General features: G+C 41.2%; 1 protein-coding gene across 1 annotated transcript; it reads right to left on the reverse strand.

Moving 5' to 3' along the window:
- Positions 1-7453: 7453 nt before the first annotated feature.
- On the reverse strand, positions 7454-14339 carry lgi2a (leucine-rich repeat LGI family, member 2a). Its single transcript, XM_085451460.1, has 8 exons — positions 13869-14339; positions 13555-13626; positions 12708-12779; positions 10699-10770; positions 10547-10618; positions 10276-10445; positions 9955-10119; positions 7454-9649 (listed from the first exon to the last, which is right to left on the reverse strand). Exons 1-8 carry the CDS (start codon positions 14129-14131, stop codon positions 8832-8834), a joined length of 1704 nt encoding a protein of 567 aa, XP_085307586.1. The 5' UTR covers positions 14132-14339; the 3' UTR covers positions 7454-8831.
- Positions 14340-16923: the final 2584 nt, after the last annotated feature.

Consider the following 16923-nt stretch of genomic DNA (forward strand, 5'->3'; position numbering starts at 1 on the left):
ATGAACCACTGAAAGAAATGGTTCTTCAAAGAACCATTGTTTGAAAGGTTCTTTGTGGCACCACAAAATGTTCTTCTATGGCATCAGTCTAAAGAACCGCTTTTGGTTCCAGTTGGCAACTTTATTTTTCTGAGTGCATGATAAAATCTCTCTCTCTCTCTCTCTCTCTCTCTCTACTTCAAGAACAGTTTCCTGTCTAAAAATCTATTTTCTGCATTATTCGCTTGCTTGTTACGCACAAGTCTACCGTTGTTTACAGCGCTGTCGGCCGCTGTTTTATTTTCCTTTTACATACTTCTGAAAAGAAAACCTAATTTCTGCCGTTCAATACTCAACAAATTATGCAAAATGCAAAACGCTTAGCTGTGTCTCTAATAAAACCGCTGTAACTTCAGAGGTAATGTTTATAAGTTGATTAATAGTTTTCTTTCATTTTTGATGTACTGCAGAATATTTTTATAAAATCCCAGGCCAGGAAAACCACCTTCATGTTTTTCTGTGTTTTATCTTGAGGTGCTTTGACACAAAGGCATCTGCTGTGACGCTAACACATTTGATAAAGTCTTGCATTTGTCAGCTTCCTTTTTATAGATACAAAAATATGTAAATGTACTGATCTGAATTATATTTCTGACTGTCAAAATTTCCCAGATTCAAATCTAATTGAATCAAATTGAATCGATTCGAATCGTGGATCGAATCGATTCGGGACCTTGTAAATCGGAATTTAATCGATTCTAGAAATCAGTGACGATACCCAGCCCTAAGTGGCCTCCATCATCTATAGATGGAAGACGTTTGGAACCACCAGGACTCTTCCTAGAGTTGACTGCCCAGCCAATCTGAGTGATCAGGGGTAGAAGAGCCATAGTCATGGACGTGACCAATAACCCGATGCCACTCTGACAAAGCTCCAGCATTGCTGTGTGGAGAATGGAGAACCTTTAAGAAGGACAATGACTTCTGCAGCTCTCCACCAATCAGGCGTGTATGGTTGAGTGGCCAGATGGAAGCCACTCTTCAGTAAAAGGCACATGACAGTTTACCTGGAGTTTCGCAGAAACAAAATTCTTTGGTCTGACAGAGGGAGATCCATAGTGCTGTGTGATTTGAACCTTCAGCTGTTTAATAATGTTTGAAACTTACATTTCGGGTTTGCTTATCTTCTCCCAGAAATGAGACACGACATGCGTTTCAAACTGCTCAACAAACATAAGCAAACACACAAACTGTTTGTGTGCTGTAGAGATCACTCTGCATTTCTTCCACCGCTTCTTGTAGAGATCCGGTTCCCAGTAGTTCAATTCCTTGGAATTGTTAGTCTGCTTGCCTATTGATTCTCATCGGTTCCACTTGTACTTGTACTACAATCTGCTAATTTCAGTTCATGCCAAAGAAGGAAAACAGCGGTGCAGTCTAGAGCGTGGATATTACTTTTTTGTGTGGAAACTGTATCCAGGGCAGAAACACGGCAGTATGGTGGTAACACAACTTCAGCTCTTTGCAAGCATCAGCACCAGTCATTGGTCTGCACAGATATGCATTATAATCTACAGCATCTACAAAGACACCTTCCAACAAACCTAACTGTTTGTAAAAGTTTACAATTTACTCTGAGTAGAACATTGTGTTCCAACAGTGTCTCATTTGTTTATTAATACTTATCATCATTCAGGTTTGCACATGGCCAATTCAGTAATGAGCCACAGCTGTCGTCTTTCTTTGTGAGTTTCAAAATTTGTAAAACTAGGCAATTATAATAATTTGAATGTCTTTTACTAATGCTACTTAACAAACTACACAGACATGTGGTTTAAGTTTACATACAAATCACAGATTCAGACAAGAATAAGCCTCTGCTTTTAGTCCAGCAGCACTGAAGGGAGCTTAACTATATAGCTCATTATCCTCATCACCTGGCATTGAGGTAAAACCAGAAAAAATAACCTGGCCCTTTTATTAAAAAAATAATAATAATCCAGCAGTTCAGGAGGCCGACCACATGGCCAGCAATGCTCCACTGGGGAACGGCGGAGGTGATGGGACACCTTGGGCGGCTTGGCAGGTGCCTGCTTAGTGCAGACTTCTGGCTCATCCAGAGCAGGACTAGCAGTCTGCTCTGGATGCTGGTACTAGTGCTCATGTTGACGGCTGGCCATTCTCTCCCTGGGAGCAGGTACGGGTGCTGGGACTGACCAAATGCAAGGACTTGCAGGCTGGCTTGGAATATGAACAGTTGTATTATAGGAGCTAAGAGACCTGAACACAAATGGCTAAATTAAACAGTCGCACACACGAGGAGTAACGTGACCAGGAGCAGAGACAAACTGAGGGCTAAATAGAAAGGATAATGAGTGTATAAAAGCCCCCAAACATCATAGGACAAGTCTATTCTGTTCTTATACAGATGTTTATAAGTTTATATACCAGTTTATATGCTGTTCATTTAGCATTTAACCTTCTGTTAGTTTGAGCCAGCACAACGATGTCATCCAACTAGTAAGGTGGGCAGTTTTAGTGTCGGATGAGCGTGTTGGTCCAGTGGGGGTGCAGTGATTCCTGTGGGATGTGATGTGTGCGTGAAGGATAAAGAAAAACACACACACATGTGATTACAGCCACAGGATTTAAACTGTGAAAGAATAAACGGCCTCAGAACAAACCTCGAGTTTCTTCTTCTATACTCTGAGACAGTTTGGCCTTAAATGGTGTTGTGGCCGACACACCGGGGTGACCGTAGTGCTAAAGACTGAATCAGTGCCACAACCGTGTAAATAAAAATATTTCTCAGTAACCTTACAATCATAGGATCTCAGGCAATGGGCACTACCATTATATAAGTACCACTTCTGTTCTCCTGAAAATATTCATGAAGGTAAAAAAAAAAAAGAAAAAGATCTATTCATCTATTTGGATTTATCTTTTTAATTTATTTCTAATATTTTTGTTCTAATAGTTTTGTGGATACAAAATAATATGACAGGACTTGAAGGAAAGTAACACATTTACTCTCATTTGGGGCGACTGAGGATGGATCAGATGAGTTTGCCACCTACCTTGTGTCCTCATACCTGGTGGTAATGGACAGCATGTTGCCTTATCAGCACTGGGGTCTTTTGTTTGATGGTTCCACAGTGCCTCCCTCTGGCCGTGATGAAGTATCACACCCCTCTGCGCTTTCTAATACAGGGAATGTCTAGAAAGCACAAACCTTTAATAATCACAGCTGAGATCATAAACTGTAGTTATCCTTCCTTCCTTTCCTTCTTCCTTCCTCTTAAGCACTTAAGGGTTGCTTGAGATGGCTTGAAGACTATCCCAGCTTTTACAAGGTAAAACTCAGGGTACACACTATACAGTTCACCACTCATGATCACATTCCCAATAGATGATTGTATTTCCCAAAAGAATCAACAATTAACCTAAAAAAGCGAGTTGTTGGACTGTGAGAGGGAGCCGGAGCACCCTCAGAGAACACAACATGCAAACAGCAGCCAGCAGATTCACATGCACGACCTTCTTGCTGTGAGGCAACAGTACCAACCACTGCACCACCGTGCTGACCTTAGAGTGCAGTCGTATGGTGGAAAATGTTACTGTGGATGCTTTAGATTATATTACATACAGAAAAAAGTACTGATTTATTATTTTAGTGGGCAAAAGAGTCAAGATTGGATCTAAAGGATGTAAATGGAGAAGCACAGTGCATTTCTACTCAGTCTGAACACTTGACACAGCCTCATTCACACAGCTGCACACACATGATTAGGGGAAACTCAACGTTCAGTATCTTCTTTTTTCATCAAAAGACTTTCTCTGTATCTCTGCTCTGTTTGTTTTTGACTTGAAACACTAAATAAAAGTTTTACTACACATCTGTCTCTATTGTTTAATCAGCAGCTGTAATACTAAACTGTCCGAAATGTAAAAGTCTACATTTAGTAGATTTAGAGATATTTATTTCACTACTTTTAGTTAATGATACTTTATAAACCTATTCTGCTGTTTAACAAAGACAGTATCATCATGTTTAAAGCACTTTTAAATCTGACAGCAGCACTCAGTTCTCCTGCACATGTGTGATCTTGGAGTGAACTGAAGGTTCAGATGCATCTCTCAGGTCCTGTGTGGAGACTTTGCTGGACTTTGTCTGTCTGTTAAAGATGTGATTTTCAGATGCTATTCAGCTGGTGTAGATAGTGGGGGTTTAGGTCTGAAACATCTTCTTTTGTCCTCCATTCATCCAGTTTCATGAGATAACTTTTTGGTACAAGGACTGGACTGAAAACGACTGAAAAGAAGAAACTTTGAAAGAGTTTTAGAAGCCTGGAGGAAAAGCAGTGCTTGTTTAATCAAATGTAATAATACACATTGTTTAAATATCCCAAAGTAAAGAGATCTCTCTGTGAACCTTTAATTCATCACCCTCTTGTGGCAGCAGCTGGCTACTGTTTGCACATGTGCATTGTGGTTTTTTATTCCGTTATAATTTAATACAAAACCCTTTAATTAAATTAGTGAGTTGAAGTAATATGTGAAATATTAGTGTTAGGTAAGTCCCAGAGTTCAGTTTATTTGACATTAGCTACATTTAACAAGAAGATATGAGATCCAAATATATGCTTATGTCAACACATGTTCATTTTGATGAAGTTTAGTGAGAAAATTTGAATCATCACAACAACCAAAATGTTAGCAACACACCATAAGTCATGTGGGGGGGTGTCATGTGACAAACTCTTTGGCTTCCAGAATCGTGACACTTTTTACACTTTCCAACATGTCTCTGAAAAAACACACAAGAAAAGAAAAATTACAGCCCAGCTCTTCTCTTCTGGCTCAAGAAGACAACATTCAAGTTCAGAAGATGTGCTTGGAAGAAATGCATGAGGAAAATCTCATGAATAAGCACAACAAACAACACCCGGCCCAGGCAGAGAGTTTCTTTAAATAACGAAAGGAGATTATCTTCCTCAGAGAAGAAAATGAGAGAAAGACTGCTGAAGTAGATAAATTGTTCAGCCAGCTTCTTGAAAAGGAAGATATTCAGAAGGAGAAAGAAATGGAACTCCAAGACGTGCGTGGAAGGAACTTTGAGCTCAAAGCAAAGATAAAGCAATAGAAAAACTCAAAGAAATCCTCCAGCAGAAGAAAAATGAGAAAGACAAGGACAAAAAGGATCAGGAGCTGCAATTAAAGCTTGATGAAGCTCTGCTAAAAAATACAGAAATCCTCCAAGAGAAGAAACGGCAGGACATAGAACTCCAAAACTTGGGGATAAAATACAAAGCATTGCTTCAAGAGAAAAAGCAACAACAGAAAGAAAGCAAGCTTGAAAGCGAGCTGAAAACAAAGCTTGATAAAGCACTGCAAAGAAATGACCAGATTCTTCAAGAAAAAGAACAACTGGAAATAAACCAGAGAGAAATGCGGTGCCAACTCCAAAGCATGGAGGAAAAATGCAGAGTCCTTGAAGTAAAACTTGATAAAACTGCAGTGCACAAGCAGAAATATCAAGAGCTGCTTCAAGAGAAAGAACAACAGGACATAAAGCAGAAAGAAGACAAACGTTTACTCCTGCACTTTGAGAGAGAAAACCAAAAGCTGCAAGAACTTTACAAGAAAATGAACTACAAAGCAACTGAGATGGAAGGAGAGAAGGAGAAACTGCAAAAACAGTGCTCAGCAATGCAGAGTCAGCTCAATGACATGCTGACAAAAACACCGAACTCAAGGAACTTTCAAACACCTTGAAGCGCAAAAACACTGAGGTGCAGCTGCTAAAGCAGCAGCTCGAGAAAACAAATGAAGACCTGCAGTGCAAACTTCAAGAAACCGAGAGGAAAAGTCAGCAGTTAGAAGACACTCACAACAAATTACAAGAGCGTTATACAGAGATGCAGGAGGCAAAGGTAATGCAGGAGGCAACATCTAATGAGTTGAAAGAAAGGCTCAAAGACAAACAAGCCGAATTAGAAGAAGTGGAGAAAACATGCAGGAGACTTGAGAAGGAGAATACCGAAACAATCGATCAGCTGAGAACCCTGATCCTAGAGAAAAAGGTTCTCGTGGAAAAGCTCCTGTAAAAGAAGAAGAAACGGTTCCGCTTTTTCTGGAGGAAGGACACTCCTGCTTTTTCTTCTCTTTCTACTTTTTCCACTGCTGATGTCACCTCGTCTTCCTCCACCTCTGTTCCATCGTAATTTTGACCTCCCCTCTCCCTCTCTCCTGACACCTTGACACCTCTCCCTCCCCTAGCTCCCTTGAACTCCGAACACCTGTCCCATCTCCCTCCCCCCTCTCCCTCTCTTTTCACCCTCACCCCCCAACCAGTCCCGACAGTTGACTGCCCCCTCTAGAGCCTGGTTCTGTCATAGGTTTCTTCCTTTACAGGGAGTTTTTCCTATCCACTGTCGCACCTAGTGCTTGCTCAGAGGGGATTGTTGGGGTTTTCTCTCCTCTATCTCTTTCCTCCTTTCTATCCCTTTCTTTTACCCTCTACTTTACACCCACCCTCCCACCCTTCTATTTCCTCAATAATTTAATAATAAACACAATTGGCTGCATTTTAAATGTGTCTGATCAACGTCTTCATTCAAGAATGAATTGTCTTTGTCACAGAGTCATGTGTATTTTGTGTTTTCCTCGGGCTGGTGATCCTCACGGTCGTTCAGCCCAGGAGTCCAGATCATTCGTGTTTTAATCACATTTAGTGTTACATTTTAGATCATCACAACAGGATATCCACAATTTAGGATTCAGGCATTTGTTTTAGTTTGATATCGTAATCATTCTATGATTGAGTAGTTTACAGAACCAGCAGTTAGCAGCAATAAATTCAAATCAATGATATTTGCAAGCATTCCTTTATACACAGCATTTCAGTCAGGTTGAGGTCTGGACTTCCATGCTGTAGATTTGCTGCTGAGCTTGGGGTCATTATCCTGCTGCATGGCCTAATTTAGAAGAAGCTTTATCTGTCAGACAGACAGCCTCACATTTGACTCTAAAAAACTTTGGCATACAGAGGAGTTCGTTGACTGCAAGGTGCTTTATTGCTTGTGTCTGCAGAAGAAGCTCAAATCGCCACACTTGAACCAGCATATTTGACAGTGGGTTTGAGGTGTTTAAGTGTTTGAATGTCTGAAATACTGACATGTGAACGGCAGAATATAATGGTGAGATTTTAGTGCTGGTCAGATTGCATACGGACTGCACATTATCAGGTTTTACACTTTTGGATCTGTGACCATTCAAACACCAGACAGTACTGTTTCTTCTTTCTTTGTGCAACTTTACAATCATAATCTGTTTTGGGGGTTTTTTTTAGGGAAAGAAGGGAAGTTTTATTTTTAATGATCAGTGTCAGGGATTAATCACTACAGTGACACAAAAAAAACTCGAATTATAACCATAATCCTGATTATCAGTCAACACAAAACACATTCAGAAGTCATGTTTTCACAGATTTATTTTGACATTACATCATATTTTTAAGAGGAACATTCATTAGGCTTAAACAAAATCATACAAAAGAATTTTTAACGCTTGCATATTGTTAACCTAGAAGCACTTTTAGTCTTTGTTAGGTTTATCTAAAAAGAATTTGGCAAACACCCTTTTTTGAATGTCATGCACTTGCAGGCTGCAGTAACATTTGAGTTTTGTAAGTGCAAAGGTCCATTCAAACAGGTGGTGACATTACAATCCTTGGTTTATGTACATTTTGGAGCTTGTCAACATTCAGCATTTCCAAAAGCAGAATAAAAATTTGAAAGCTTGAAGATATATTTACATGTACATTTATTTTCCTTCCTTGTGGTCATACAAATTTGGCCTCTGATTCTTCTGACTTCAGATGTTAGTAAAAAAAAAATTGTTAATTGGGCAAAACTGTTTTTTTAAACATATCAGGAGATTTATTTTCCCTGACATCATCTAAACACAGCTCCTTTGCAATACTGATAAAGTTTCTCTGTACTTATATTACAGCAGATCTAGAAGCTGTATCTAAATGGCGATTCTCTGTTGTGTTTCCCTGTATGTGTCTGCACATATACTTGGCCAATAAACACGATTCTGATTCTCCGTTAATGAATTTGTATAAGGTCAAGTCCTGGATATTTTACTAACTGTAACAACAAACCACTGCTTCCTACTCTATGCATTATAATCTACAGCATCTACAAAGACACCTTCCAACAAACAGCTACACTCTATGATCTCAGCTAAGTTAATTAAAGGTTTGTGCTTTCTAGACATTCCCTGTAATGGAAAGAGCAGAGGGGTGTGGTACTTCATCACGGCCAGAAGGAGGCGCTGTGTAACCATCAAACAAAAGACCCCAGTGTTGATAAGGCAAGGTACTGTACGTTACCACAGGGTATGAGGATACAGGTAGGTGGCAAAAATCAATCAATCCATCATCAGTCACCACAAATCAGATTAAATTTGTTACGTTCATTCAGGTCCTGATGTATTTTTAGCTGCATAAAACTACTGAGAGAAAGATATTAAACAAAAAAAAGAGAAATCCAAATAGATTCAATTAAATGTCTCTTTTTTAACCCGTCATAAACTTCAGTGGTATTTTTAAGAGAATAGTAGTAGTTATGAAAGGGTAGTACTTCAGAAAGTCTGAGGATCCATGAGTGCAAGGCCATTCAGAAATAGTCACGGTACATCTTGACCCTGCTCTACTTTGTGAGTGAAAACTATGAAGGTGTGGATATTTAACAGTTTATAAGGTCCTTTCTCTTTTGTTTCCTTCTTGAATTTGTCTTTCAAGTGGAAGACATTTGATTTCAGAAGGGACAATAAGGCACAGCCCCTCACAAGCTCAGGTCGATGATGATGTGCTCAAAGATCTGCGTGTTTCCCTTGAAGCTCGAGGAAAAAATAAAGTCCCTGCGGTCGGTAGATACCACGGTGAAAGAGCGTGGAGCTTGGATGTACACCTCCTTAAAGCGGTCAAAGATTTTGTTGTCCTCGTCCCACAGGTAGATCTGTGAGAAGGTGTAGTCGCTTCCCAGAGCCAGATAGTAACGTTCCTTGAAAGAGAATGGCTGGAGAATCATGGAGCCTCGAGAGGGCAAAGCTTGGATCTCAGCAAACTGTTTGGTGCCCCAACGCAGAACTTTGGAATCACCGATATACCGCGTCATAGCCAGGTAGAGCTCTTCCTTGATCCGGAAGTGTTTCACAACCACTACATCCTCCATGTTGGGGATCTCACCCTGCAGGATGAACTTCTGGTTGCTCCGGCTCCACTGGTAGATCACTGGAACCTGTGAGCGGCTCGCTAGAATAAGGTGAGCTTTCCCATCCAAGTCGAGAAACTCTACATCCGTGTCGCGGTACCACTCGTGCAGTGACTGGTACGAATAAAAGCCATTATCATTCCACTTGTAGAGGGTGGAGAGGCCGGCTTTTGAGCTGTCAGCAATCACAAAGAACCAATCAGAGCCAATCTGGAAGGCCTCAATATCATTGGGCTTAGAGATCTTGGACACCTCGATATCCTGGAACTTATTGAACCTGCTTTGGTCGTCATCAAACTTGTAAATGTGGGAACCACCAAACAGCTGAGCCACAATGACAAACACCTCATTTTCGATGATGACAGATTTGCACCCCACAATGGACTGACCTAAAGGGCAGAGAAACAAATGAATCGCGTGAGAATGAAACTGGAAGCATTCTGGGAGTGTTTGTTAGCCTAATGTGGTATTTAGACTTCCTAACTTACAGTGTCACTGGAAATGCCCTTTAACCCTTCACCTAACCTTCCACGTAACCTGACATGCACCTCCTGAGAGATGTAACTACACGTTGGGTCGACACAGCCTGCAAGGACTTAAACGGTTAGAAGGTTGCGCTGCAGGATCAAGAGGGGTTTCCAGTTATGTCGTAAGTTAGGACACATTTCCTGCAGAAGGCGAAATCAAACTTTACCTGTGATGTTATCATAAGTCCTGAAGTTCATTTCTATGTGGTCCCACTGGAAAATCATACAGCTCTCTGTGCTGGGAGCAGAAATGGCCACGTAGACATCATTCTTATAGCTGAATGTGTCAACAGACAACGATTCTGAGGCAACAGACTGATGAAGGATGAAATCTGTGGAAAGGAACATTGGGAAATGTATTTTACACAAACCAACAAAGCCACGTTAAATGAATAACCTCTACACTTCTTAGAATGACTTTGCTGAGTCCTCTGATCCTGATCTCAACTGGACATGAGAGAAGGGCAGCTGGCTCAGGTGTTTCTCACCTGTGGAGACACACTCATTCTGCAGGCTAGTCATATCATTGAGGCGCTTGCCCTTCATGTCCTCTGGTCCAGCACACATAACATCTGACACTGTGGCATTGGTGTTCTTTAACCACGTCATAAGCCACTTGGCTCTGCATTCACATTCAAAGGCATTGCCTCGCAGGTCCCTGCAGAAAGAGAATATTGTATTTCACAGCTGGACAGGGAGAAAGACAGACTGCAAGAATTACACAGTACGCTATTTACCTATTACTATGTACAAACTCACAGCTCTATAAGGGAGTCAAGGTCAATGAAGAGGTCCCTGGGCAAGGCTTTAATGTTATTGTTTGCCAAAGACCTGGAAACAAATGCAGTTGATTATGAAAAGAGACATCATTAAATCATGCATCAGTTGTATTTTCAGTCACTGGAACATACAAGTGAGTCAGGTCCCTGAGTCCTCTGAAGGCATATTTTGATGTAGTCTCTAGTTTGTTACTCTCAATGAATCTGTGGATCAACAAGAAGAAAAAGAAAAGTATATTTTTGATCAATTTCAACATTTTGCCAGCTAAATGGTAAATGGCCTGTATTTATATAGCGCTTTACTAGTCCCTAAGGACCCCAAAGCGCTTTACATATCCAGTCATCCACCCATTCACACACACATTCACACACTGGTGATGGCAGCTACAGCTAGTAAACCAAATGGTAAGTGGACTGGTTCTTGTACAGCACTTTTCTATTCTACCTGAGCACTTGAAATCCTTGAAACCTGTCTAATTCAGACCAGGACTTTTTTCTGTGCATATTCTATTGATGTGTTTTCTATCAAACACTGACACTGATGGATACAACCGAGAGGAACTTGAGTATCTTGCCCAAGAATATTTGGCATGCAGACTGGAGCTGCTCTGCCTCCCTAGCTACAGCTACCAATTAAAAGAAGGTTCAAAAAAGCAGCTACACACACTTTATATAATGTACATATTTTCTTTTTTTACAATAATCAAACAATTTGAAAACATACAAGACAATATATAACGAGGCCTGTTGGGGGGATGTTGAGCGCACTTTCTATATTCTTGCTATTTCAGTTTCAGAAAGAATATTTCTGACATTGTACTGAATCTGGTGAGCTTTCCAGAGTCAATTTATACCATAATGTTTGTAAAGGTTGTGTAAGAGCTGATTGTGATCATAGCTACCCTTGTATTTGATGTTTCTGTTAAATAGCAATAACTTGATGCTACAGTCACATGTATTTGTTCTGGGGCAATGGTTCAGTGAAAGGCTTTGTTTATTTTGTTATTTGCAAGACTTTGGAATATGTGCATATAGACTCACCAGTAACGTTTTAGGTACACTTGTTCCACTATCATATGGCAGCTACTCAATACATTTATGCACATAGACATGGTCAAGGCGACTTTCCGAAAATCAAACTGAGCATCAAAATGGGGAAGAAAGGGGATTTGAATGTGGCATGGTTGTGGAGTATTTCAGAAACTGCTGATCTGCTGGGATGAGCAGGGGTTCTCTGGGTAGAAATGCCTTTTTGCTGCCAAAGGTCAGAGGAGAATGGCTAGACTACTTAATGTTGATAGGAAGGCAATAGAAACTCTAATAACAACAGGTTAAACCGATGTGTGCGGAAGACCATCTCTGAACACACAAGTTGCTGAACCTTGAAGCGGACAACTGCAGAAGACCCCACCTAGTGCCGCTCTGTCAGCTGAGAGGAACGGGAAACTGAGGCTACAATGACAGGGGCTCACCAAAAATGGACAGCAGAAGACTGGAAAAACGATGCCTGGTCTGATAAGTCTCACCTTCTGCTTTAACATTTGGATACTAGGATCAGAATGTGCAAGCAGATGAAAACATGGTTCCATCCTGCCTTATGTTAATGGTTCAGGATATTTACTTGGCACACTTTGGGCCACATCATCTAAACATCACAGCCTACCTGAGTATTGTTGCTGACCATGTGCATCCCTTTTTGACTACAGTGTACCATCTTCTGAAGGCTGCTTCCAGTAGGCTAATTCGCCATGTCACAAAACTCAAATGATCTCAAACTGGTTTCTTGAACGTGACAATAAGTTCACAGTTCTCAAATGGCCTCCACAATCACGAGGTCTCAGTCCAATAGAGCATCTTTTGGGAGGGGGGGGGGTGTACCCAGTAAAGAAGCTGGTGTACTTTGGTGTGATGAATGAAAAGAGAAACAAAGATTGTTTTCTAGTTGTACTGGAACCACTAGAGGGCGTGTAACCAACAACTGCCTACCCCACTGGAAAAATGCCAGCATCCAACAGAAAAGCTTCATTCCCATTAAAACAACCTCGCAAGTCTATTTTCACCAAACTGATGTAGAGAACTGAATATTCAGTTATTTTCTTTAAACTACTTTCATTAAAAAACAAACAAACAAAGAAACTCACAGGTACTCCAGATGTGGTAGCCCTGAGAATGCATCATCTCTTACAGTTGTCAGGGAATTGGAATTCAGAAGCCTGCAAAAAAAATAAGCATACAATCAATTACAGTGCAGCCAACTGCAGAAATGCAACGCTTCAGGCTTTTCTCTAAAACATAGAACAGATTAAAATGTTTCAGCTTCCAAAAGCAGAGCCAAATGCTGTAAGCACAATTATTAAAGCAATGTCCAAACAAAATTGAGTTAAATTAGTTATTATATTATCATATTTTATGGCCTCTTGTCATTTGAATTCAATGTTTTACTGAAAAAAAAACCACCCTACATCTTACCAAATAAAGTATTCAGCTGAGAATTATTGTGTATGATGACTTTGGCTAGTGCCACGCCTTTGTTTAGGCTGACATCACAGCTGTCACTTGTGTTGTAACAAAGCAGACTGATGGTTGAGCACACTGTAGGTACTGGGCAGCACTAAAAGCTCAGATTTGGGTTTCCATTATTTATTTCCAGGTGTGCACCATTTGAAAAGCCCCGGCTACTAAAAAGCTTAACCATGCACCAAACAGTCTTTATAAATCGTTACTTTATCTCCACTAAAGTAATACCCCATGTGCTACAGAAGCATAAATGCCTCATTTGATTCGTGCTGCTATAACCAATGCTTTATGTATAATGACCGTCGTGACTCCATTATTGGCCATCTGCCATTTTAATGCCCAACATTTGAAACTGATGCTTTATGTACTAAAAGTAACTAATTTGAAATCTGCCCGATAAGAACCTTTACTTAAAAATGTCAACCAATCAAATCATTTTAGAAGTATCAAAGGCTGGCAAAGTATCCTTACAATAGCTGGAGAGATGGTATGTGGGAAAACATCGCCTCTTTGACCTCGCTGAAAGTCCCATTCACGATACTCCTAAAAACAAGGAGCAAGCAGGAGAAAGTAAAATGCTGAAAAGTGATCGGCGAGGAAACAGGGAGAAAAACACTGCATTGCTTTTTGCGATCAGCTCTTATTTTATAGGGTGTTATAAAATGCGCACAGCTATAGAATCATACTTGAGGCTGTGGCTCGAGCATATATTGCATGTATGCACTGCGGAAAACGTACTGTTCCATTTAAAACATATATCTTTACAGTGCAGGCCATCTACTCACAAAGAAGTGATTTCGTTGGGGGTCATTCTTGGGATATAGGAGGACCCGACGCAGATGATGGACTCCTTGGAGCAGCTGCATGTTGAAGGGCATCGGAAAGGCTTTTTTAAATGTCCCGGCTGACACAGGCAGCACAGCGACACGAGGAACAATGCCCAAATGTTGAGAGCTGGCGGCATCTTTCCTGTCGGGCTTTCATGTGTGAGGGTTGCAGAGAGCACGGATCGAGGCAGATGGCAGCGCGCGTTTCCACCCTGCACCATGAAATGCTGCACTGGCTCCCTGACATCAGCAAATCAGCTGCGACTCCCCTCCGTCCACTTTAAATATTTATTAAGTCAGCGCTCCAGTCTGGTAACTGTTGGTTAAACAGCCACACGCGGGAATTGATTAGACGTTATTAGTCAGCTTGTGACCACCACGTCTCTTCTGAGCTGATCTGTTTTTGCCCCTACGTTTCATATGTGGTCAGCGTCGCTTGCCTTTTTATTTTTTTGAAGATAGGTGTAGTTTATGGAGCTGTGGTGTATTATTATCTCCAAACAAGCACGCTAATTATAGATTTCAGAAATTAATTTCGAGCGTCATGTTTATCCCCAAGTGCATTTTGTTGCCAGTTTACACGTAATTTGAATGTTCTTTGTGTTATTTCTGGCAGTATTTAAACACAGCTGGCTGCTCAGTCTGAATAACACGAAGTCAAACCATTTGACTCACACGTAGGATGTTATATAATGTCGGCATACCGTAAGCTGTAGATGCTTCCTTCATATAGAAGGTCAGAGGCGCATAATTGCAGCACCAAGGACAGCGCCTCCCCCAGCGCCCTGCAGCCATCCTGCACAGGCTGTAAAGGAAACGCTGAGCAAATCACGAGTAAACAGCGGCTTTTTAAAATATCTGGACAGGCCAACATTTGATCTTGTTAAGCAGTAAATGCAGATAAGGATGGCTGCTGATCTGCATGTTTGAAGGAGTACATGCACCATACTTATCTGCACTCACTGCTTCACAAAATCAAATATTTCAGAAAGGATGGTATATATACAGATGTTCTCAAATGTGCATTTATGACACATACATGTTAAATAACACAGATCAGCTAGAAATTTGTTGCCAGTTTTCACGTAAGAACCTGTCTTAGTGACTGATTCAGTACAACAGAAGTCCCTGTGAACCCCACAAACACCAGTGTGAAGCAAGAAGAGCAGCAGTCCAGCGTAAACACTAGAGCAAATCCACTGTGTTCCACTGAACATGCAGACACAGGTGAGGGCTTTTTGTGGCCACTCACTCCACCCTCTTTCCTTTTCGGCCTGTTGTGTCTGACCTGTGGGCACTGAGGAGGTGCTGTTGCTCGTTTCCAATCAGTGACACTAGCCAGAGCTCAGTGCTCAGTCGCTGGGTGGCTCTCCTCCCTGACACACTTTTTTGGGTTTTGGTCCCTCAATGGTTTGGGTTTTTTTGCATTTACAACACTCTGTGCACCATTTCTTCACCCATGCAGTACTGATGTCACTCACCATAGTTAGTTAAAGTAGATTCCTTGTTTCTTTCGTTTACAAGTCTTTTAACTGGCATTTGGTGCCGACCAAAGAAAGATGCTGAGGAAAAGCACCTCATACCAACTGTGAAGCACCTTTAAGGCTGAGTGACTCAGATTCAGTTCTGCATCATATCAAAGAGTGCCTATCATCTTTCTGAAGGTTAGACCTGAACCAGAAGTGGACCCTTAATTCCCACATTAGGAAACCCAGTATGGAATGATTCAAATGGAAGTGGAGGGTTCAAAAAAGCCCACTGAAAGACCAGGTTTGCACTGAAATGCAGTAAGATTAAATATGTAAGAAAACACTCAAACATCATGCACCTCGAGTGATCAAAACTTTCAGTAAACAGCCAGATTCAGCCAATTAAGCAAACTTTTCCCTGAACTATATTCCGCCTGTTTATCTACTATCGCTGCCCTTCTGGGACCAGTCTGCATATCTGCGGCCCTTTTTTTGTGCCACTCTGGCGCTCCATCATCACTGCACTCTTCCTGGCAGCAGCAGACAACCGAAAGAGAAGAGCCATTTGTCATGCAGCAACATCCCTGGGGTACTTAAGACTTATGATTGAGTGGGCGCAGCGCAGACTCAGGAGTAGTATATTTAAAGGTTGTCTTTTTTGGTGAGGAGCGATGACGGTATATAGTATTTTGGGTTTAAAAGCAGTAAGTGGCTTTGGAAATTTGAAACCACTTTCACTTCGATTACTTCTTTGGTAGCACGGAGGGGGGGAGCAATGATTTATGCAAGGTTCTCTCTCACTGAAATCCTTACCTGATTTACACACTAAAGAAACTATTAATTCCCCTATAAGTCACCCGAGATCCAGAGTCCAAAAATATAAAACAAAAACGACAATATTATATCAGTGCACAGCAAATGCACTTCAAAATCCACCCACACCTGATCACTTATTAATTCAGACTAAAGCTGATGAAGAGATACATTTTTTCTGCGTTCATTAAAAAAAATCATCTGTGAAAGCCACGTCTGCTCTTCAGAGTGCTGCATTGTACCAGCATGCGGTGTTTTTCCACTGTTTTGTTAACGACTCAGTACAGCTTGGAACAGTGAAAGTGTGCTGATACAGCAGTCATATCTATCAGAGCTCAGCCCGCTTTCAAAGGCTGCTGGCTGGATTCGCTCTGCTGCTGCTTTTAGCATTTAGCAATGCAGGTCAGGAAACGTGTAGCAGCTGGAAAAACAAAAATACTCATACAGCTGCTGACTGTGTACATTTGTGGACACAAGCACACCTGGGCCCAGCACTGCTGCGGAGGCTTGCCCCGGACTCTTCACAGCGCAGTATTTCTTGATAATGTATGGAGAATGGAGGGACTTGGACAATGCAGTGTTGAAATATGGATTAGACGGGAGTTGGCAGGAGTGAATGTTTGTGCCTGAGGCCACTACCTGCTGTGCTTCCCAATGATTGTGATTACAAAGCAAAGGGATTAACACACAAGACTCAAGAAAACTGCTGAACTCCACAAATACAGTGAAGC

Source organism: Copadichromis virginalis, linkage group LG3, assembly GCF_057382275.1.
Source record: "Copadichromis virginalis isolate Kocher_CV1m ecotype Utaka linkage group LG3, C_Virginalis_male_GT1.1, whole genome shotgun sequence".
Classification (NCBI taxonomy): Eukaryota; Metazoa; Chordata; class Actinopteri; order Cichliformes; family Cichlidae; genus Copadichromis; species Copadichromis virginalis.

Coding starts and splice junctions, on each gene's coding strand:
- lgi2a (XM_085451460.1), bottom strand. CDS start 14,131: ATGGTGCAGGGTGGAAACGCGCGCTGCCATCTGCCTCGATCCGTGCTC. Junction 10,619..10,698: donor CTCAGGGACCTGACTCACTT/GTATGTTCCAGT, acceptor ATTTGTTTCCAG/GTCTTTGGCAAACAATAACA. Junction 10,446..10,546: donor CTTGACTCCCTTATAGAGCT/GTGAGTTTGTAC, acceptor CTCTTTCTGCAG/GGACCTGCGAGGCAATGCCT.